Raw genomic sequence first — 23566 nt, 5'->3', positions numbered from 1 at the left:
TCCTAAGGTCTCTTAGTAACTGCAAGGCCACTGAACACAGAGGAAAAAGGCTGGCTTGTATTTAGACAAATGATGCCAACTGGGGAAGTGTTAAAGGTGCAGGGCACCGTTCAGAAAATCCAGGGCTCGTGCCCAAGTGGGCCTTTCCTACCACCACTCATCTGGGATTTTCTATTTCAGTTACCAACATAACTTGCACTTTGGATCTTTTGTGCTTTAGCAGGGATGGTGAACCATTTCCTGCCTACCCCAGGCAGTAGAATGTCTTCACCTACCCCTCTGTAGATTTGATATAGATGGTTAACCAATGCTTGTTATCTTTTGAGTTCACTTTGGATTCCGCTTCTATTCCAAGGCAGAATTGATGCTTGTCCATGAGAATTAACTGCAAAATGATGGCGATGATGATGATGATAGGCTACTGGCCTATATACATTTGCCATTTAACGCAAAACGGCTTATTTTGGAGTATAGGTTTGCAATGTGATTGTGATTAAGGACCAGCATGCCTGGTGGTTCAGCTAGGTAGGGGTGCATCTCAAGGCAAAAGTCCAGGGGCTCTTAAAATTAACACTCAGAACAGCACAGGGGCACTACTAGGTACCAAGAAAGACAAAAAAGCAGAAATATCATATGCTAATTTACATATGCTCTAAAGTCTCTCTGTGTGTTTTAATGGCCAAGTCTCCTAAGGGCATCCTTATTTATAAAAAGGGATCAATACAGAGAGGAGGCCATTTGATTTCAAGGGGAAATGACTGTTGCCAATTGCAGCACCCCAAAATATCCCAAAAGTAATTGGCCAGAGGAAGGTCCCAAAAGTAGTTGGTCAGAGGAAGGCCACATAGTAAAAACACCATAGCTATACTGTCCCAGAAGGGAGGGGGGATAAGAACAAAATGAACTTTGTGTAACCCACAGCTAACAAGCTAGCCTGACCTCCAATACAGTAATCAAAAGAACAGTGGAAACTGGTTATAGCTGCCATGAAAGTTGCAAATGTGCAGGGAGTAAGAACATGGCAAGCCTGTGTGAATCTCCAGCAGATAAGAAATAGACATGGGAAACGTCTGGTCCTTGACAGAAGAAAAAACTCGTTGAAGCCAACAGCAGTGGGGGTGTGGCTACATTGATGTATTAGGTAACTTAATTGCTTACCTAGGCTTTAAAACACATGTACCAGTGTGCAACTTTCAAGACACTGCTTTGGGCTGAATGTCCCCTTTTGTCTCCCTTTATTCTATAGTGCACTAGAATAAAGCTGCTTTTGGCTCTAAGTCTCGTCTCAGGCTCCTTTTGGCTCAGGTCTGGAGTCCACCCGGGCTTGTCCTAGCTGTTGACTGGCTGAATTCGGTAACATGACCCTCTGCCAAAAAGATTAAAGGGGTACAGCAGAAAGAGAACCTCATGCGGGCAAAAAGGCAGCTGATCCAGGGAGATCAGATGCAACAGAAATCATTAGGGCCCTTGCACCTTTATTTCAGCAACCACCCATTGGCAGCAGGGTGGTGGGGCTGAGGTTACCTAGCTGCTCCACTATCCACACATAATTTGCAGGAAATGCCTCAAGATTAAGCTTAACAGGAAGGGGGGAAAGAAGCAGGGGCAGATGACGATGCTTCCTGGAAACTGAAAGTATTTGTGAACAGGTGAGATTCCAAAAACAGCACTGCAGCATCCAGGACCCTGCAGGAGAAAGCTCAAGAAATGGAAAAGGAGAGGATCAAAACTGCCTTGAGTGAATTAACAGATAAGGAAATCAAGAACCTGAAGTCTGGCTTAAATGACTTTTCTAAAGAGGAAGAGAAAAAGGGAAAAGGCCATAAGATCCCCTGGATTGTCCTGGAGCCACTGAGTACCCCCATGAACTGACAGATCTCCTGATGCAGCATTATCCAGATCGGTCTGCCGAGGTAACCGTGATGTTGCTATGCAAAGTGCCCTCCAATGAGCAGGCTGCCACCCTGGAGAACTGGTTGAAACCTGCATGTCAGTAAGCGCAGGAAAGCGGGGTGAGGGTGCTGCCCCCAGGGCTCCTGCCATTAGGACAAAGGCTCATTGCCATGGCGGGCCTGCGTGTAGGCATTACTAAAACAAACCCGATGGTGCAGCGATGCCACCTTTCCTGCCGCAGATTCTCTCTGCACTTTTATTGCTCTTTTTTGTTGGGGGGGGGGGAGTGTTGGGATTCCAGACAGCACGCTCTTACACTCTTAACCATCCTGACTTTTCCAACCGCTTTTCTGCCTTTTTTTCTTACTGTAGAAAGTACATTGAAGAGAATAGTTCTGCAGTGCTTTCTGAGCATTAGAAGTTCTCTGCATGAGGAATTTAGCCTGGCACATCCCCCCCCCCACCCTCCAGGCTTTTCTTCCACTTTCTTTGCCAGATGGTTAGAACGTCCTTTCATAGCGGCCTTCCATTTTTCCTGTCTTCCTTTTTGGGTGTTCCTAAATTTCCTCAAAATCCAACAAGCTAGGCTCCAGCAGTATGTGGACCGAGAACTACCAGAAGTACATGCAGGATTTCAAAGAGGGAGAGGAACTAGAGATCAAATTGCCAACATACACTGGATCATGGAGAAAGCTAAGGAGTTCCAGAAAAACATCTGTTTCATTGACTATGCTAAAGCCTTTGATTGTGTGGATCACAACAAATTGTGGCAAGTTTTTAAAGAAATGGGAGTACCAGACCATCTTATTTGTCTCTTGAGAAACCTATACGCGGGTCAAGAAGCAACGGTGAGAACTGGACACAGAACCACTGATTGGTTCAAAATTGAGAAAGGAGTTCAGCAAGGCGGTATACTGTCGCCCTTCCTATTTAACTTATATGCAGAGCACATCATGAGAAAGGTGGGGCTAGATGAATCACAAGTTGGAATTAAGATTGCCAGGAGAAATATCAACAACCTCAGATATGATACCACTCTAATGGCAGAAAGTGAAGAGGAACTAAAGAGCCTCTTGATGCAGGTGAAGGAGGAGAGCGCAAAAGTTGGCTTGAAACTCAACATCAAGAAAACTAAGATCATGGCATCCGGTCCTCTCACTTCCTAGCAAATAGATGGGGAAGAAATGGAGGTAGTGACAGATTTTATTTTCCTGAGCTCCAAGATCACTGCAGATGGGGACTGCAGCCAAGAAATTAAAAGATGCTTGTTCCTGGGGAGGAAAGCTATGGCAAATCTAGACAGCATACTGAAAAGCAGAGACATCACCCTGCCGGACCATAAAGTCGGACCATAAAGAAGACTGAGCATTGAAGAATTGAGGCCTTTGAATTGTGGTGCTGGAGGAGACTTCTGCGAGTCCCTTGGACTGTAAGGCAATCAAACCAGAGGAGATCAACCCTGATTGCTCTTTAGAAGGCCAGATACTGAAGATGAAACTCAAATACTTTGGCCACCTAATGAGAAAGAAGGACTCCCTGGAGAAGAGCCTAATGTTGGGAACAATAGATGGCAAAAGAAGATGGCAGAGAATGAGGTGGCTAGATGGAGTCACTGAAGCAGTTGGTGTAACCTTAAGTGGACTCCGGGGGATGGTGGAAGATAGGAAGGCCTGGAGGAATGTTTCCATGGGATCGCGATGGGTAGGACACAACTTCGGGACTAACAACAACAAATTTTCCACAAGGGGGCGCTGAGATACAGAGCAAATTGCAAGCAATGTCGTGGGTGACTCCTGGCACCATCTAGGGAAATATTGTATATGGACTTGTAAGCAAGACGCATTCATTGTACACTCCTGATTCCTTGCAGAAGTTTGCTGGGCTTTTCAGAGCAGTGGCGTCCTCCGGGGACTTTCCACTGCTTACCAGTCATTTTCGTGCGAGGGCAGGTTAGAGCAAGGAAGGTGGGACCTTACTTGTAACAAACCACAGATGCTCAGATTACCACATAATACTTAGGGTTTTTTAAACAAAATTTACATGTGTCATCAAGTCAACTTCAGCTTAGGAATAAAAGTCGAAGTCTTGTATTCTGAAGTCTTTGGCTTGTATTCTGCATCCAATAAAATACCTGAGTTGTGAACCAGAAAAAGGAGAGAAAATAGTGATAGAAATGCAATTATTGAAACTGTTAAAATCAGACTGTGGTAATAAACCTTTAGACGTTCCTCTCCACAAAAGGAGCTTAAGATGCCCAGTTCCAGGTTTTGCACTGATGAATAATGTCAAGCGAAATTATGAACTCTTGACTCCTGCAGGGGGGCTTCAAGCAGAAAAACCATTTTTGACCATTGGGAAGTTTAGCACCAGCTATGTAAGTTCATAAAACAGTAATTTCTTAAGAGTGTTGCCAAATGGATGGCATAATTATGTCACTTTCAATATAATTTAAGGAGAAAGTCCTTGGGAGAAGCCTCAGATCCCCTACAGTGTACAGCATCAGCTTTCTGGATCCTTGGAAGATCACAGAATCCTGGAAAGGACTCCCAGATGCCTGTGATTTAGGGATCACAAATGCACAGTTCAAGGCCTGCTGTAGAGAACCCCTTCTGCCAGTGCCCTTTTATCCAGGGGCAAGTGTCGTGCCTAATGGTTCAGCAGAGGCGTTGGCACATGAGAAAGGGCCAGAAGCTCACAGTGAGGCATTGGAACAAGGGGACTTATACTTGAGGCCTAGTGCCCAACGACCCCTCTGCAGTCCGACTCTGAGGCCTCCAAGCGAGTAACCTCCCCACAGCCTGACTCTGAGGCTTCAGAGCGAGCAGCCTCCCCACAGCCTGACTCTGAGGCTTCTGAGCGAGCAGCCTCCCCACATCCTGACTCTGAGGGGTTTGAACAAGTTGCCCCCCCCCCCGCCTCCTGACTCTGAAGCTACTGGGTAGAGTTCAGAAGAACAGGAAGACGTAACAGTAGATTTAGTGAATGCTCAACTTATGAGAAGTTTGCAGCATATAGACCAATTGCGTCTGGACCAATTGTGGCCACAGGAGAGAGGTTTGTCCCACCATGCACGGAAAGATGTAACAGAAGATTGAATCCCACGTGAACTTCCCAGGCAAGTCAGAAAGGAGGGGGCAACTGAGCTGCAAGGAGCTCACTGCTAGAGCTTATCTGTTGCATCGTAAATCTTGTACCAAGTAGCAATAAAAGTCTTTAGTTTTATTGCCGGCTGCTGTGTGAGATGTGAGATTGTAGATGTGAGTTACGGCCTCACGACAGCAAGCACCATCCTGTGTTCCCCTGTTAAATAAAATAAGCACAAGCCATATGCTATGCTATGCAATGCAGTGGTACCTCAGCTCACGAACACATCAGTTCACTACCAAATTGGGTCACAACCAGAAATTTCGGAAACAATTTGCCTCAGGTTGTGAACTCCACATCAGTTGATGACCATGATCACAGCCATATTCCCTGCACAAGCATGAGCACGATCACGATCACGCCCGTCTTTCCTGCATGACCACAATCGTGATCACGGCCATCTCCCCTCACCCAAGCATGATCACTATTGCACAATTATTATTTGGACTCCCCCTCCAAACAATAACCTCCCCGCAACCTAGGTTGGTGTTCTCTACTGTACTATACTTTGTTACTCGGTTGTTCTTTGTTACTTTGTTTCAAATTTTTGTGATTAAAAAAATATTTACAGAACGGATTAATCTTATTTACATTGAAGCAAAATAAAGAAACAAAAAAATTCATGCACACTATGGGTGCATTTTTTAAAAGTTTGCTAGGTGGCTACAGCTCCTACCATGGGTCATTTTGGCAATTTGAAGGGGTTTATCCATGGTTGTCAAAACAAAGATTTTAAAAAGCCATCTGTAATGCCAGAGATTGTAATCTTCAGACAAGAGGAAAGCAAGGAGAATGTTAGGGGGAGTAGAAATAGCTCGCTATCACTGTGTGGGATTCCCATTCAGTAACAGGTGCCCCAAAGTGCCATGCAAGCACTTACATAGCTTGGGAAGAGCATCAAGGGGGTTCTGCCACTCCTGCTAACAAGCTCACCAGCCAGTTCCTGGAAGCCACAGCACTGCTGTCTAGCTTCGGATGACACAACAGACCACTGTGGGTCCAGCAACCCCAGGTACAAACCATGAGTTGTCAGGTTGGCTTGTTGCCCACAAGCCAGCCACCTTGCAGGAAATGGCCCCAGTTCACACAACATGACATCCCACCGTTAATGGGTTAACATGTCAGGCAAACCCAGTAGAAGAAACCTAAGAAGGGAGAGCCAAAGGAAGGTCCTGAAATTGCCTATTAGCAGCTCCTGTTAGCACAGACTGTGTGGGTACATAGGTCTCCACTGTAGTGAATCATACTTTAAACTTAACCTATACATATAAATTAACAAATTCAGTGCCAATCGGTATCCTTGTTTCATCCTCTCATTAGGTGCTGGATTTCCTCTTCTCTGGCAAGGGGTCCATGGCCACACATGGTCTTTTAGGAATGCTAGGCATGCTGGTTTTATAGAAATAGTTGATAAAGGAGAGTCCATACCACAGCAAATGCCAAAGCAAAGCAAAGCAAAGCAAAGCAAAGTTTCCCCTTTATGTGCAGTTCCAGACCCAGGTCAAGGGCCTTTAAGCTTTACCATACTACTGTTAACATGAACAGAATCTGAGTGGGGGTAGTAAGTAAATATTTCATAGCATAGACTTCTCACAATGAGCTAGCTTAATTTTCTAATGACCAGGTGTCATATCTGTCTGTAATGAATATGAAGGATTACAATAATGGAAAAACTGTTTGCTGATCATGGTAGGCAGTGGCATATTGGGGATCTTTTCACTAAGGTAAACCTACTAATGGAAACTTGCAATGGATGGGCAAGTTTAAAGCTTCTCTTATATATTCCATGTTTATTATGTTAACATACACTCACAAATGAGTTCAAGCACACTTCTAAACAATGCAGGGAGTTGTAGGAGTTCTGTCTAAACATGCATAGGATTGGATCCAGACTTAATCATGCTTAGAGTACATCTGCTGAAGTCAAGGGAGCAGCTTAGTCAAGACTAATTTAACTCCTATATATCTGAACGAGCCTACTGGACTTGTGGCTAATTCAAGAATCAATCATAATGTACAAAACAGTGAAGGGAGAAATAAGCATCAGCAGTAACAAAATCAGTAAGCTACAGGGGCAGAGTCATCCTAACCCTGTGCTCCACTTTCTGGCAGAAGTTAGCATGTGGTGGGATGGGACGTCTTCCTCATCTGCCCCAGTGTCTCCAGTTCCACACACTGAGAGCTGCCTAGGCATTTACTACTGTAGTTTTTAAAATGGCTTTTAATTGTGTTAATTTAAATAAATGTGTTTTGGAGTTTGAGTTGAAATTGCTTTCAACAATATTTAACATTGTATTTAAATGTGTTTTAAATAATGCATGTAAACCATTTAGAGATTAATATAAATGCATATTTATAAATAACAAATATATATATAAATTATTATTATATAAATAGTGAATGATGATGGTGACATAGCAACAAAAATCCTGCTGCAGAGACTGAGCTCCAGCCAGTGGTAAGCTCCAAATTTTGATATTCTGAGGATGGTGTTTGCTTACCCTGCTTCTGTTTGATGCTCCAGGTTAAGCCCCTGAAATGCATCAGCCTGGAGTTAGTGTAGGAAACTTCCCTCCATTGACCTCAGTGTGGGATTACATTTTTAAAAAGGATTACCCAGAAAAAAAGGTAAGATCACCCCATCTCCCACTCACCTCTTCACTCCCCACACCCTCCCTAGGTAGGGTTGTTCTATCCCTGGCTGTTAAGATCCATGCTCAACTTCAAAGGAAAGAGGAATGCATTTCCAACAAAAGATGAAGAAAAATCAGACCAAACATAGTTCATACATAAGCAATGCCACAAAAGCTACCTTTCCAACAAGTCAGTCATAATCATGAATATTGATAGAGTTCAATTAATACAAATATACCTTATCCCAAATAATAAAAGTCACAAATCATTTAAAACTCCAAACTGTCATTTTCAGTAAACTGAAACTGGTTAAGAAGCAAATTGTGCATATCCTGGGCTTGATCAACAATGAGTAACCTGAAGAGAAACTCCCAACAAGGTGGGATATCAAGAAGATGCTATGTCATGTACTAAGAGTCCCTGAAACAATTCTTTGAGAGCTTTCCATTCTTCCTATTCTTTATAATGTAACTCATTGTCATGTTTGACAAACAGCTGGTAAAATGATACCACAATAGGATCCAGTTATTTTCTGTGAGCTTCCTGATGTTACAGCTGGGCAACTTGGGACCCTCAAGATGTTGCTGAACTTCCACTTCCATTATCTCTCACCATTCGCTTTGCTGGCTAAGTCTGAGGAAGTTAAACAACATCTGGAGGACAACAAATTGCCCTTAGTTGGGCTCGTGCATCATGCTTCCAAGCCACCATGGTTTTCCTGTTGCACTTGCTAGAAGTGTCAGAGTCCCGGAATTCCAGTCGCAAGAAATGCACACCTGGATTCACAGGGAGACAGATTTCATGACAAACCTCAGCAGATTTATTAGTTTGAGCCCTCAGGTACCCTCTGCAGAGACAAACCTTACGAACAACACTGCCAGGTAGAGGTTGAAACCAACTACAAACTTCCAGAACATATACAGAGTGTTTTCTAGGTTCTGTGTCAGATGACATAGCTGCAGGGCAGGTGATGACAAAATAAGGGGAACACAGTCAAAAGAATGTGAGAGATCTGCAGAGGAGACGTAATACAATAGCATTGATTACAAGAGATTGACATAACAATAATGAGTCATTTAGTCTTGGGTATCCGTTCGCACGTGAATTAATCATGCCAGGCTCTTGCTACTAGCAGATTAGCAGCACAAAGTTTCAATGCAGTAAACTTTTACAAATGAATGTAGTAGCTGCCTCAGGTGCCCTGGAAGAGTTCCGATCTCTTAAAAGTAACGGTGATGCTAAACAGTAATCTGGCTTGGAATTTGATGCTTCCTGAGAAAGGCTCGCAGGTTCCATGTCACAACACACAGGCACTGTGAAGGGTTGACGGGGCCCTCCATCTCCTACTCGGGACCAAGCCAAGAGACGCGCCGTAGCCAATGAAGAGATGGTGAAGCCGACACCGGGGGCAGCAGGAGAGCCTGCGATGGGGCGTGGGGCAGGGAGCTGTGCGCTGCGTCCCCAGGTGCGCAGGGGCATCTCCCTGGAAGAGAGCAACGAGGGAAGGGGACGGAAGGGGCCTGGTGCCGGCTGTATAAAGAGGAACGCGAGGAAAGGGGGTGGACGTGAGGTGGAGAGGAGGGCGGGAGGGCTGAGGCGGCGGCAGCAGCAGCAGCAGCAAGAGGAACAAGGCGGTAGCGGAACGCGGCTTGGGAGGCAAGGCGGCAGCTTCAGCCCCACCGGCTGGGGCAGAGGCAGGAGTCCAAGGGAGGACGCAGTCCACCCTTCTCCCTGGGAAGAGGGGTCCCAGCGAGGGAGATCGGCCCGGGGAGAGCTGGAGAAGGTGAGAGAAAGTGCCCCGCGGTGCGCACGGAGAGGAGCCGGCCAGGAAGGGGGTGCGCAGGTGAAAGCTGAAGCTGCAGAAGCGGGCGGCAGCATTGGAGGCGGCGCTCCGGGCCCGAGCAGCGGGCGCCCGGCACAAGAGAGACGCCCCCCACCTCAAGCGGGACTCTGTGAAAAGCGGCCGGGCGGCTCTGCAGTCTCTGGAGCCATTCTTACGTTAAAGGTGTCGCATAACTGGCCAGGACTGCGCACTTGGATGGAAGCAATGAAGCCGGGGAGGTTTAAAGTTCCCCTCCCCGCTGACTCTACAATAGGCGCATATATGCAACCTTTTCTACCAGGATTTATTCTGGATTTCCTAACAGAAGCGACGCAGGAAACCTAGCCACGCTGGGCTGATCGGCTACACACAACCAGAAAAGCCAACTCCAGGGTCTCCAGTGCCATTTTCATCTTCCTGCTCCCCCCACCCCAAGCTGCACGCCTGCTGTTGTACCATTTAGCTCAGTGGTAAAGCCTGGTGGTTTGCCGCCGAATGTCAGAAGCAAGCCACTACACCACCTTGGTGGAAAAACGGTTCGATTCAGTTTGTTCTCACGCTCTCAGTCTACCACATCTCACAGGGATGTTGCTGCGAGGATAAAATGGACTGGAGGAGACCTCTGTAAGCTTGCCTTGGCTTCCCTGTAAGAGGGGAAAAGGTGGGATATAAATGCAGTGTAATAATAAGAGCCAAACGTTTCATAGTTTAACTACATTGTTTGTGAAGAAATGCTTTCTCTTGCCTGCCCTGAATCACCTACCAAGCAGCTTTTCTCTAATGACCCTGGGGTCTAGTATCCTGAGAGAAGGAATCATGCAAAATTATGCATGGTGTGGAAAAAGTGGACAGAGAAATAAAAAGGTCCGTGCATAATGTTATACAACTCTATCATCTTCTCCCTCACACATAGCCACAATTTTTCTAAAATACTAGAGGAGTTGGAGTAGATTGGTAAGGTTTTCTGGCTTTCCATAGTAACTATAGTACAACACATGCACGCGAGCACACACACACAAAGTTACTGGAATTCAAAATGCTTGGGGAGAAAGGAGAAAAGAATTTGCATGGGATATGATTATGAGTTTTGTTTCTGGAGTGAAAGCAGATTCCAGGCTAAAGATGGGCTCATACCTGCATCCTCAATGCCAACTGTAAATTTCCACTCCTGAGCCACTGTTTTGTTCCCCATTCCAACCTGGAGGACTTCAGGGATCCAACAAATCAATGAAGTAGACCTTGCAAGCCTGAAGTCTGCACTGATGCGAAGTAATATCTGTATTGTCACATCCCGGTGATAAATTGTTTCCTTATGTGATCTTTCTCCTTGTAAGCCAGCTGGAAGATGGCGCCTTCTTGCAATTGGGCTATTCCACTGCGTCTGTTAAATCTGATGCATCTTCTTGTGGTTTCATCACAGAATTGAAATCCAAGCATTACATGAAGAGTGTTTTCTTTCCTGCTTTTGTGCTACACACCTTTTAGGTGGCATTGTGATTTGGCAAAATAGCTCAAGTGCTCAAAAGGAAATCACACGTTCTTTCATGGTCAGAAATAACCATTTTCCCTGTGCTTAAAAATAAACCATGGATAGCACCGTTTACAAATGGAAATGAAAATGGAGGGACATGATGTTGCCTAAGAACCTGAAAATAAAATAACCATGAGCGGGAAGCAAAGAATACACATTAGGGGGCTTCCCTTGCCCCTCTCCTCTTTTTGGAAAAGAGGAGATGTTCCTGTAATTCATCAAAGAAGGCTCTCAAATCAGAAGCCTAAATCTGGAACAACTGGTAGTAATTGTTTAGGGGGTTCCACATGACAGTGTCTTTCTGGAAAAGCACCTTTTTTGTAATGTATTAATAGGAATAGTGACACTTATATTCTCTTTACACTTGTCTGTGGGTATGTGGAGCAACTCTCAGTGGGGTTACTAAGAGGGGATCTATATTCATTTATCAAGATACGCTTTCTATTTATAGTAAGCATTTATCTTTCAGGATTGATAGGTGACTAAATGCAACATCTATTATGGTAGCTGCCTTAGGGCTCAATACTTAGTACACTTAGATAGCAAAAGTCACACAGTTCTTTGAATTCCTCTGCCAAAAATGCGATGAAGACTTTTTTTTAACCCACTCTCCAATCTGTCATCCCCATTCCTCCATGGTGTCCCCTGGGATACCTACATGAGGACTGAGGAAGTGTGAGATGCCCCAAGCCCCTCCCTGAGCCTGACCATTCATTGAGCCCAACTCAGTGCATCAAGTGTAATTGTGGACAGTGATATGCAAGAAGTTTTGAGGAAACAGTTTATTTCCTTTGCTGAGCTTGTAGTAGTATGGTCAGAACTTGTGCCTCTCTTCCAATGCAAAAAGCTAAATATCCATCTAGATCGGATTTCATCATCTTTCATTCATAAAAAGGCAGAATTTGTTAAGGTAAGACTAAAACAGCCTGGCAAAATAATGAGAAATTGTTCAATTCCACATCCCTCCCCTAGAACACTAGTACTTCTCAGTGAGTGCTATCTTCATGTAGTAACCTCAAGCTATGAAATTACATATGGGGGCTGTCAGCTTATTAGGAATGTCTTAGTAGATCAGCATGAGTTTTGGTCAGTTAATAAATTGATTAAGCTTGAATATAAGTAAATTAGTTTTGCCGTAAAAAACATACTTTATTTTCAGACGATGTCTGCATAGGTCATAGAGGGCATCTTAGAAGTGATATTCTGTGTAAGAGTTGAGAAAATTTCTCTTTTTAAAATACATGTGTTTAAATTATAATACTCTATTCCCCATTAATTAAGCATACCTTTCTACTTGATCATTGGCTTTTTAGCAGCCTTATAAATATGAGGAAAAATATAATGGAATGTCTCTTTGTACAACCAATTAGAAAATGGAATGTTTTGCCACACAGACGGCAGCACTATCATTATAAACTATACAAAGACAGAACTGAAACATAAGTTGAGGGACATGATATGGAAAAACCTAAGGTATTATAGGAAAAGAAACAGATCTGTGTTGGATCCTGATTCGGTGATCCTTAAGAAAGAATCATTGAAAAATGAAATGGACTGAATGTAAGTCATTGTCTTAACTAACTTAAGTGATATTTATTTTAGTGGATTTACTCTAAAGTATGACTGGTTTCAACTGAAAGTGTATTGTGTATTTGTATTAAAATCCAATTCTATCTCAAAATGTATGACCACAAAGTGCTAAAATGGGAGGAAAAGGGAGCAATTAAGAGCCAAGTATTGTTTGGCTTATCTTTGCATCCTGCTGAGCCAGTACATCATGTATATATATTTCATCAAAACTTACAAAATGTGGAATTCATGTTGAGGACTGTGCCTGGTAAGTTAGACTATTTGTTAAAGGTTATTCTTCAAAGTTATAATCTTTGACCCATATTCCTCCTTGGAAATATCCTAAGCATGAGAATATCCCATTCACCATAGCTCATACTGACCATTATTCTCTGGGAATTGCTGCTGCTAAATCTTGTCTAACATTAACTCTTATGGCTTGTCATCAGTATAATACACCATATGGACCACAGAATCTCTTTCTTTCTATGTTTCGCTGTCTCTCTGTCTCTATTTTTCTTTCTCACTACTCAGACAATTTTCTTTTAGCAAATTGTCATAACCAACTTTGTTATAACAAGCAATCAATGGAAAAATAATTTTTTGAGGTTTGAAGATGGAATCTTTATACCAACATATTTTAACAATTTTTTGGGGGGGTGGGAGTGAGAAAGCAGTTTTCTGACTTGTACTGCAATGATTAGTGGGAAAGAAATGAAGGAACTTTTCACTGCTTTTTAAATTATCAAGCTGATACAATTTTAAAGCTGTAAAGATACCAAACATAGAACAGAATAAAACATAGGAAGAAAAGGTTCTTAATGGAATGATCATTGTCTTCTAATACAAAGCTCCACAATTAAATAATTTGCTTATCATACAACAATTATAGGTAACTGATACTGCAAATAAGTTTAGGTGAACATAGAACGATTCCTCCAAAAGACAGTTTTTTATTTACCTCAAAATAAAGACCAACCATTTCCGTTGGACCTAGAGACCATGTAAGCAGGACGCAAACCAGCGTATGTTTTAGATTGTACTTTAAAGAATTATTGGACACAAATGATAAAATCAGCAATCTTTTCTGTGAATTATCTCATTGTTTCATTATCTATTCTAGAATCACCTTGTTTTTGTCTTTTTTTCCCCATTCCAACCACCACCAATCCTCTCCACATAACCTGATATCCAGAAAAGATTGGGTGACAATCCACCATTTCATTTAAGTGTAGACCCAAGACTGCTGATAAAATTCTGACTCCAGAAAAGAACTATTTAAAAGGCAGAGCTCTGGGCCAGCAAAATACATAAGAGAGCTTTTTGAGAGACCTGCAGATACTTGCAAAAACACGGGATATTGAATTGTGGATTCTGGTATGTATATTCTTCCTTATATCTCCCTCTTCTAGACTGGTTTCTGGATTATTACAATATGAAAGAATAAATGTGCGTGTACACCAGCCCAACATGGTGACTTCCAGATAATTTGGACTGCAACTTCTATCATCCCCAGCCAACATGGCCAGTTGCCTGTGTGATGGAAGTTGTAGTCCAAAATGTCTGGAGGTTGCCATGTTGGAAAAGGCTGATATAAACCAAGGGATGTGAATCTTTTCTTAAACTACTTTCCTAAAGTTTGCCTGTCCCAAATAGCAACCAATAAGCCAGGGAAAGCCAACATGTAAATTACCCTGGCCTTCAATAGACCCACTTCAGCAGCAGGACATTGACCAAAATATTGGTGGTTTGCTGCTAAATTTCGACTGCAAACTGTGGAAAGGGACAGATTTGGGACCTTTTCAGCTTTCAGGTAAATAGCTGATGTTTTTCTTGGTGCAGCTGCTGGAATATGGACCTGGTAGTCCAGGGAGCAATAACATGTCCCCTGAAGTTTCCATCCCTGCATTAGGCTAGTCTAGCTTTTACACATACATTAAATACACACATAATATGCATAGCAGCTGTGGTGGTGAAAACTCTCAGCAAAAAAATGCATGAGTTGTGAAAAACTGAGAAAGACAGAGCAATCCGAACCCCTAGCCTAGATCCATTGGCTGGAAAGGATCAGAATGTGGTAGTTACATTCTGCTGATGGCAGAGAATTGCCATACAGGGGAATGAGACCAGGTGGCTTCCAGGTAAGCCAGTAGAAAGCTCTAGGGGCACAGTTCTGCTGCTGCTTTCAGGCTCATTTAGGGAGAATCCCTTTTCTTGCATGCTGGGTGTGCAGCTGGAAAGTAACAGTTTTGTTGTTGACATGTCTTGGAAAAAACTCAACAGTATCCTTCACATGAGAATACCCTACCCCCCCCAAGCAATCAGAGAGATATTTAATTTTAGGCAAAGCAGCAGAACTACAAATCATACTGCTTTGTTAGAAGTTTGCAGTTTGGGGTTTTCTTCTCCATTGATCCCAAAGATTAGGGTTTTCTTCTCCCACTGCTCCTTTCTTAGACTGCACATGTGTGCAGTTTAGGAAAACAAGCTTCTGGTATATTAAAAAATCTCCTATCCACGCACTTCTGTCCATATCTAGGGACCTGCATGCTTAATTGTAAGCAAAAAGTGCCAGTGTGCCTAGTGGTTAGAGCATTGGACTGGGACTTGAGAGGCCCAGGTTCTAGTCTCCACTTAACCGTGTAGCTCAATAGGTGACTTTGGGCAGTCATTGACTTTTACCATGAGCTGCTTCACAGGGCTGTTGTGAGGATTAATTCATGCACGCTGCCTTGGCCACCTTGGAGAAAAATGTATTTGACATATAAATGTCAAACAAATAACCAAAAAGAAAGCGAACATAAATTGCATGCTGTGCATTTAAGGGTGTGTACTGTGCAAATACAGCAAGATGCCTCTTCAGGCTGTCTCTGAAGCATGGACCACGCCTTGTGTGGTGAAGTTACACATAGGCCGCGAGCGGGGAAGAACCTGTCAAGAGGAAAGCTCGCTTGAGCACACACGGGCCTTTCCCACAGTCTCCCACAGGAGCAGCATGCACAGGTCTTCCGCAGGATTGCAGCACTATCACCTGGACCTGCCCCTTGTTAGCACACTCAGGCAAGGTGGGAAGCCACATCCTGTTCTCATTTTGTTGTAATCATACTCACATTAACCAAGCTGATATAAGAGACCTTATTAAAGGGCATTGCTGAGATAGGAAAAAAATAGTGTTATGTCTTAAAGGTGCCAATTTCCTGAACTGAAACGAACATTAAGAGTGGAAACCGTCAGAATATTTCCACCTGTCTGCTTTTAGGTGTAGACAAGATGAGATGATGCAGCTATTTTGTTTGGTTGGCTGGGGGGAAGAAACAGCAAAAAACCAGCACTGGGGGGCTGATGTTAACCTTTTCTGCCTAACATGGACCATTTCTATGATTAATGTTACTCAGCCTCCCCATCAGAGAATGGGGAGGCTGAGTACTGGGGGACCCAACAACTGTTTGCAAAGTTATTAAAGTTTGTCACAGGTCTCCTAGCTTTGACCTTCAGGTAAAAAGCTTCAGGATCATCACAACAACCCATCTTTGCATCATTTCCCCAACAGTTGTCTGACCCTCAAACAACCCCCTGCCACCTAAGTTTGTGCAGCATGACAAGACACAACAAGACTGTTATCCATGGGAAAATTAAGCCGTAGTTGGTTGTTGTGTTGTGCAAACCAGGTCAGAGAGTAAGAAAATCATACTAAGTGAAGTGGGAGATCCCAACAATTTGGCTGTAGAGCCCCTGAAGCTGCTGCCCACATTGAAATGAAAGGGGAAGCCCACATACTCAACCCCTGTGCATACCTCAGGATTAACTTTTTGTGGCTAAAAATGGACAGGAAACAAACCTGAGGAAGAGAAAACTGAGTTTTCACTCAAGCGCATGCTATAAGACAATGAACTATCTGCACTTAGTCAGTGGTTCTAGATTTCTAAAACAAAACAAAATACTGAAACATTGGTAAAGGTGTAAAAGATTCCCCGATGGGTAAAAACTACTGGGAGGTGTGAGAACACAGGACACAATTCTGTCCCACTAAAATTGGGAAACTATGCAATGCATTTCTTTATGTGTCCAATTGAGTTCGGTGGGGTTTACTTCCAGGTAAGTGAGTAAAGCAGCCTTATCCAACCTGGGGAAGTGTTGGACCCACAAATTTCATCATCCTTAGCAAGCATGTCCATTAGCAGTGCTGCTAGGGGATGCTGGGAATTATAGTCCAGCACATCTGCAGGGAACCAGGTTGTGGAAGGCAGAAGTAAACAATCGCAGTGTCACAGATATCCACTGTGTACTTATACTAACTTTTTACTTACTAACTTTTGTTGGGTCGCCCTCATATTCAGAAGGGAGAGGCTGAAAAAGGTAATTTCCTTATCTGGATCACACAACTGAAGAGCTCCATGATGTAACACGTGTAAGTGCTATGCATGTGAAATAAGGCTCCACTGCTAACTACACTCCATTGCTAACTACACTTTTATATTTTCTTTCGCAAACAAGTATTCACCATGGCTGAAGATGTTGAGACGACCACTGATTATGACTATGAGGGACTGTTGCCTGTATGTGATAAAATGGATCTTCAGATGTCTGGAAGAGTCTTTCTGCCAATACTTTATGGCCTTGTGTTTACCATTGGATTAGTGGGAAATTCTCTGGTGGTTTTTACCATTTTGAAAAGTTGGCATCAAAAGAGCATCACTGACATATTTCTCCTGAACCTGGCCATCTCCGATCTTCTCTTTGTGGTTTCTCTTCCCTTTTGGGCTTCTTATATCATACATGGATGGACACTTGGGAACCTTTCCTGCCAAATAGTGGCCTCTTTCTATTCAGTGGGCTTCTTTGGAGGCATGCTTTTCATCTCTGTCATCAGTATTGATAGGTACCTAGCTATTGTCTGTGCAACTTTTGTTATGAAAACCAGAACAGCAAACCATGCCTATCCCATTAGCGTTACAATATGGGTACTGGCAATTTTATTTGCAGCTCCCCATTTTGCATTCATCCAAAAGTCAGAGAACAAATGCACTTCTTTGTATCCAGTACAACTTGAGGAAATCTGGCCTCTTTTCAGCTACATGGAAATCAACATCTTAGGGTTCCTTCTCCCACTCTGTATCATGATTTTCTGTTACTTGAGGATCATTAAAACTTTATACTCCTGCAAAACTAATCGGAAAAAAAGAGCCATCAGATTGATTTTAATGGTGGTAATCGTGTTTTTTCTGTTTTGGACCCCATACCATGTATCACTTTTACTGCAAGTGTTACGTATCTATGGTGTTTTTAATACTTGCAGCTCCTTAAGGCTACTAGATTACATGGTGCATGTGACGGAGCCACTAGCTTTCAGCCACTGCTGCCTTAATCCAATCATCTATGCTTTTGCTGGAGAAAAATTCAGAAAATACCTGTATCAGCTTGTCCTCAGGTGCCTGTCATTCATTTGTTTCTGTGTGCCTCGCAGCCAGCATTGTGGGAGAGCTCCAGTTCCCATTCCTGAGGCTGCATTTACCAGCAACCAGACCCAAAATACCAGTGACCCTGATGGCTCTACCCTGCTCTGATGGTTTACTGGTGGACAAATTGGAAAGTATTTGGATACTGAGTACTGAGCAATTACTTTGCCTACCCGTGACCAAACATGTTGCTTTCTTCACTACCCTTGTCAAACCAGCAGTATTTACACACTGCATGTATTCCTTTGCATTGCAGTTATTCATTTTAGGGCTAGAAATGTTGTAATTCTTTTGCATATTCCTGATATTGCTATTTGTGCCCAACCTTGCATGTGTGGTTTTTGAACAAACAGGAAGCAGTGGTGTACTTAGCTAGTTTCCCACTGATCCTTCTATTAATATTTTACTGAAGTGGAGAAAGGACATGGTCCCAGAACCTCTGGTTTGCAACAGCACAGATGGATGCAGGGAAGAGTAAAAATATTACCCTAGACTGCTGTAGCATCAAGAACTCCATTCTCTTTGTGTTTAGCTATGTGTTTGACTCCAGTTTGCTAGGCTAGAGTAGCATATAGTGTCCAAACGACCTGTGATTCAGTTATTTCGAGGTGCTGCTGGGCCAAAGTCAGGTTGCACTGAAGGGATTGTGGTCCTGTGGAAACTCTCACCCTCCTCTACAGCAATGGGGATCGCTGCTCCAACCAGCCTGTTAGATCTTCCTTGAGCCATCAGGAGTCTAAGCTTAAAAAGTGGAGGAGTGGGGCTAGAACCAGCCTTTTGGCTTTGTTTGTATGATTCAGTTTGCTTTTGAGCGTGCCATTCTTTGGATTCCAAACTTGGATGCTATTAGAAGATGCTTAGATAACATATAGGGCAGATCAAGGCAAATATATACTGTTTTTGCACAAAATATCTTTCCAAAATTTTCTTTAATTTCTGTATGCCTTTTTATCCCTCTTGCCTTGGCCATGTTGTAAATAAATCTAATTTCCACCACTAGATCTCTGTGTGCTTTCTCCCAAATCAGTCTCACACTACATCCAGAGTCCTTCTGCTTGGTTACTTGGTTTCTGGTTTAAGGCTTATGAATAGGGTTTAAGGCTTATGAAGGTGATGCTCCATTTTTAACCCTCAAGAATGCTCTTCAAGGCTTGCAAATCCCACAGCTTACCTCTGGTGAAACTGCAGGTAACCTTGGTAATTGTTTCTCCCTGCCAACACTACTGCCAGTTCAAGCACTCCCTTTCACCTTTCACATGCAATAGCTCCCTGTCCATATAGTTCTTTGCACTGCCTTAAATCCCATACTTCCCTAGAGTAATGTTCCTCTCCTTCCTCCCTCTTCTTCCCCTCTCATTGTGCCCTGTATCCAGACTACGAGGGTGGAAACAAAAGGACAAAATGATCTTCAGAGCCAGTGTGCTGTGGTGGTGAGAGTGTGGACTGGGGACCTGGGAGATCTGGGTTCTGGCCACCACTCAGCCATGAAGCTCACTGGGTGACTTTAGGCCAGTCACAGACTCTCAGAGTAACCTACCCAACAGGACTGTTGTTGCAAGGATAAAATAGAGAGCAGGAGTACCCTGTAACCTGCCTCAGGTTCCTTGAAAAAGAAAAGAAGGCAGAGTAAAAAGATAATGCGATGGTGATGGTGATGATATTCCAATCCACACAAATGATTCACTCAGCTGAAACAGCATCAAACTATTATAGTCACTTTAATTCATATATTTTGCAATTACGTTCTGTCTCAAGAGGAAGAGAGAGTGGGAGAGGAACTGAAGGAAGAAAAGGAACCAATGCACCTGAGAACTGGCAACAACAAACCTCATAATCCACTGATTGTTTTCATAAAATGTGCAACTCCTGTGAAAGGAGAAGAATCCTTCAGGTAAAGACAAAAATTCCACAAGTGCAGCAAAACAAAGACAGAAGGCATCAGCCTAGGAAAATATTGCATGCCTGGACAGGGTTTTAGCAAGACCAAAAACAAGTTGACAGGCTAGACAATTTAACCACTTCTGTTTTTGTCCTGTGGACCAAATTTGAGTTTGTTCTGCTTTGAAACTATGGCATGTAGGAACTCTTTAACAGAAAACAAGTGAAACACAACTTTTCAAAAGCTTGCTTTAGGTATTACACAATGCTGGAATTTGCTTGTGTAGTTTGCCTCTCCCCTTACCTCACCAGCAAGATGGGAGCAGAACCTGAAGAAGAGATTTACATTGTAAACATACATATCGAGTTTCATCGCAATATCTGGGGACATTATACTCCAATGTAGTTTGCATTTTCCTCCTTCCTTAAAAATAAAGATCAGCAGTGGAGGTGGGATGTGAGCTGTTGTTCAAATACAGAATTGTGTCATGAACATGTGCCCCAAATTTCACTGGGAAAATTTGATGTTTAAGGTAGATACCATGTTATAAGAAAAAAGCAAGCTAGCAAATACATAATGCTGAGATACTGGGGTGCTGGAGATGTAGATCAAGCACAAGGTAGCTCTCTGCATGTTTCAGACTTCAGTCCCCAGAAAGCCCTGCCAGCATGGCCAAAGATCAAGAATGCTGGGAAATGAAGTCCCAGACAACTTAAGATCTACTTTCCGTCCACCCTGATCCAGATGACAGTGCAATTGTCATAGTCACTGTGTTTGTGCACCCTATATGAAATGGAAGTGGAAGAAAGTCCTTCTTTAAGAGAGCATTTTCCTCAAGGGTGTTGGATTTATATAACTAGAAGCAAATTTACTTCTCTAAGTGCATCATGTATTCAGAAATGTCAAACTCTTTTATCTGAGTGCCAGTCCTTTTGCAATTCAAATGGTACCATCCACAATGAAGGGAAAGGTTTCACTGGAGAATCCAAAGGTTGGCATTACAGAAACCATCTTTAGGAAAAAAATGTCCTAGAGCAAGCAAAGGAACCTGCTGCAAAAAGTGCAGGACTGAACATGTTCACTTGGCATGAATTAACTGCTTCTCGGGCCATGCCAAATGGAAAACCAGTGGAGGGGAAAAAGAGAAAGGGGGCATAGTTGCTTGGCTAAAACCCTGAACAGGAGAAGCCCGGATTGCAACATTTTGTTGTAAGTTGCATTTATGAACATATTAATGCCAAACTCATTCTCTGAATGACTAGCCTTACGAGGCCAAAGTGGTCCCACCGTGCACAAGTGGGAGGTATGAGCACGCCTGGGAATAACATGAGGGGGTGCAGAAAAGAAACTGTAGAAGAAATGAGTAGGAGAGGATTTCCTGCGATTTCACATGCTGAGTGCCATTTTGTGTGTGGGGTGGGGCGGGGCGGGAGGCAACTGAGGGAGAGGAGAAATGCCACAGAGTGGCGGGAAGCCTGAGCAGGAACACTCTGAGCTGCGACATGTTGTTGCAGGTCCCACCCATAGATTCTTCCCGATCCAAAGCAGCCTTCCTGAGCCTGGCACCATTCAGATGTGTTGAATTCCAACTCCCATCATTCCTGGCCAGGGTGGAAAGATGGGAATTGCAGTCCAACACATATGAGGACACCAGGTTGGGGAACGCTGAAACATTCACTAGAAAGTGAAGGAGACACATACATAGTGGAACTATGTAGGAACAATAGTCACAGACCCTTCTCAATAAGCCCATGGACATCTGTGGAATTTGCATGAAAGTGTGTTGTTTTTATTTGCCATCAAGTCATCTCTGACTTATGGTGAACTTGTGAATGAATGACCTCCAAAGTGGCCCCCTTGACAGCTCTGCCCACCTCTAGTAAGCTTAAGACTTCATTTATGGTATCAAGCCAGGTCATATTTGGTTATATTTGTCACCTGCTTTTGATTCTACCTAGCATTATTGTTTTCTCCAGTGAGTCTTGCCTTCTCATGACATGGCCCAGGGATGTTAGCCCCAGTTTCATATATTTTGCTTCCCGGGAAAGTTCTGACTTGCTTTGACCTAGAATTCATTTGTTCATATTTCTGACAGTCCAGGGTATTTACAGGGCTCTCCTTCAGCATCATCTTTCAAACATACCAAATGTCAAATGTCTTCACTGTCCAAATTTCTCACTCGTACACAGATACCAGGAATACAATAGTGTGGATGATCTTGGCCTTGGTGTCCAAGGAAACATTTGTATACCTGCTTATCTTTTCTAGTTCCTTCACTGCTGCCGTTCCAAGGCTCAGTCTTTGAACTTCTTGATTGCAGTCTCCATTTGAATTGATGATTGAGTCAAGCTAAGTAAAATCTTTCACAACTTCAATTCCTTCATTGCTGATATTAAAGATATTTAGTTCTTCTGTATTTGTGATTTTTTTTCTTTTCTTAATGTTCAGCTGCAGTCCTCCTTTTGAACTTTAATCTTTCACTTTCATCAAGAATCATTTCACTTCAATACTCCTTTCAGACAGTAATATGGTATTACCAGCATATCTGAAATTATTGGTGTAAATTTCTCCATTTTTCGATTCTGTTCCCTCTGCAACTTTTCTTATATTTTCTGGGTACAGGTTAAACAGGTAGGCAGATAAAATACACCTGTCTGACATCTTTGCCTATAGGAAAAAATTCTCTTTCTCCACATTCTGTCCACAGTACAGGTTACACGTCAGGACAATTGAATGCTGGGGCAATCCCATTCTTTTCTGAACCGTCTGTGACTTCTCATGATCCACACTGTCATAGTTTCATTGCAGTCCGTATGACCTAGACCATGGGTCCTCAAACTACGGCCCTCGGGACGGATCCGGCCCGCCATGGCCATCCATCTGGCCTGTGCCACCATTCGCCACCCACTCAGAGATGGTCACCGAACGAGCAGCTTGAAATAGTTCTGTTTGCTTTGTTACTTTCAAGTGCTTTCATGGCAGTGTTCACTTCACATTCTAATATTTCAGGTTCTCCCTCCTAGGATTCCTCATCAAAGGAGTCTGTCATCTTTTCAGCTCTTCTATATAGTTCCTCTGTATGTCATTCCTGTGTTCTCTTCATTTTATCTTGGTCAGACAGGGTTTTTTTTACCTCTAAATATAAAGTTAGTGTCACTAAGACCTGTCAGGAAATTTAACCAATAGGAAGGTATTTCATGTCTAATGCCTTTTCTAAGAATGCCCAGCAAATATATAATCAAGAAACCCTATGTCTATATCATTACACAAATGTAAAATAATATGAATCAATAAAATATTTATTATTTTACATAATAATGTTACTAGAGGAATGAAATGCCTGAAGAAACAAAGGAGGGCTCTTGAAAGCTTTATAAAGCACTGGAACATAATTCTGTACATCATCCTTGTAGAAAATAGATTCCTACAAGTTCTGGCATAGGTAGCCAGGGAATGCTGGAATTGCAGGAACAAGTGCCTATAGGTTTAATGCCATGGCCTGTCAACATCTTCTGGGTGGCCAGCCAAGGTTTATTCCAAGTCCCAGCCTTGAGTTTTTGAGATCCCAAAGCTGGGACTATGAAGGCTGAGCCTTCCTTACGGCTTGTACAGCGAGAAGGCTGCTTTGAATGAGCTTC

The 23566-nt window shown here is 43.0% G+C and overlaps 1 protein-coding gene across 3 annotated transcripts; it reads left to right on the top strand.

The window, feature by feature from the left end:
* Positions 1–9265: 9265 nt before the first annotated feature.
* CX3CR1 (C-X3-C motif chemokine receptor 1) lies at positions 9266–19048 on the top strand. 3 transcript variants are annotated; one of them, XM_044455560.1, is made up of 3 exons: positions 9266–10154; positions 13789–13970; positions 17088–19048. In XM_044455560.1, exon 3 carries the CDS (start codon positions 17096–17098, stop codon positions 18155–18157), a length of 1062 nt encoding a protein of 353 aa, XP_044311495.1. In that variant the 5' UTR covers positions 9266–10154; positions 13789–13970; positions 17088–17095; the 3' UTR covers positions 18158–19048. The 3 variants fall into 3 exon arrangements, with proteins under 3 accessions (XP_044311495.1, XP_044311487.1, XP_044311502.1); XM_044455552.1 differs by having other exon boundaries at positions 9266–11934; XM_044455567.1 differs by lacking the exon at positions 13789–13970 and having other exon boundaries at positions 9266–9454.
* Positions 19049–23566: the final 4518 nt, after the last annotated feature.

Source organism: Varanus komodoensis, unplaced genomic scaffold (assembly GCF_004798865.1).
Source record: "Varanus komodoensis strain SLA01 unplaced genomic scaffold, ASM479886v1 scaffold10, whole genome shotgun sequence".
Classification (NCBI taxonomy): Eukaryota; Metazoa; Chordata; class Lepidosauria; order Squamata; family Varanidae; genus Varanus; species Varanus komodoensis.
This window is presented reverse-complemented; position numbering and strand designations above follow the sequence as displayed.

What these genes read in the sequence shown, in the direction of transcription:
- CX3CR1 (XM_044455567.1), top strand. Translation starts at nt 17,096, where the DNA reads ATGGCTGAAGATGTTGAGACGACCACTGATTATGACTATGAGGGACTG.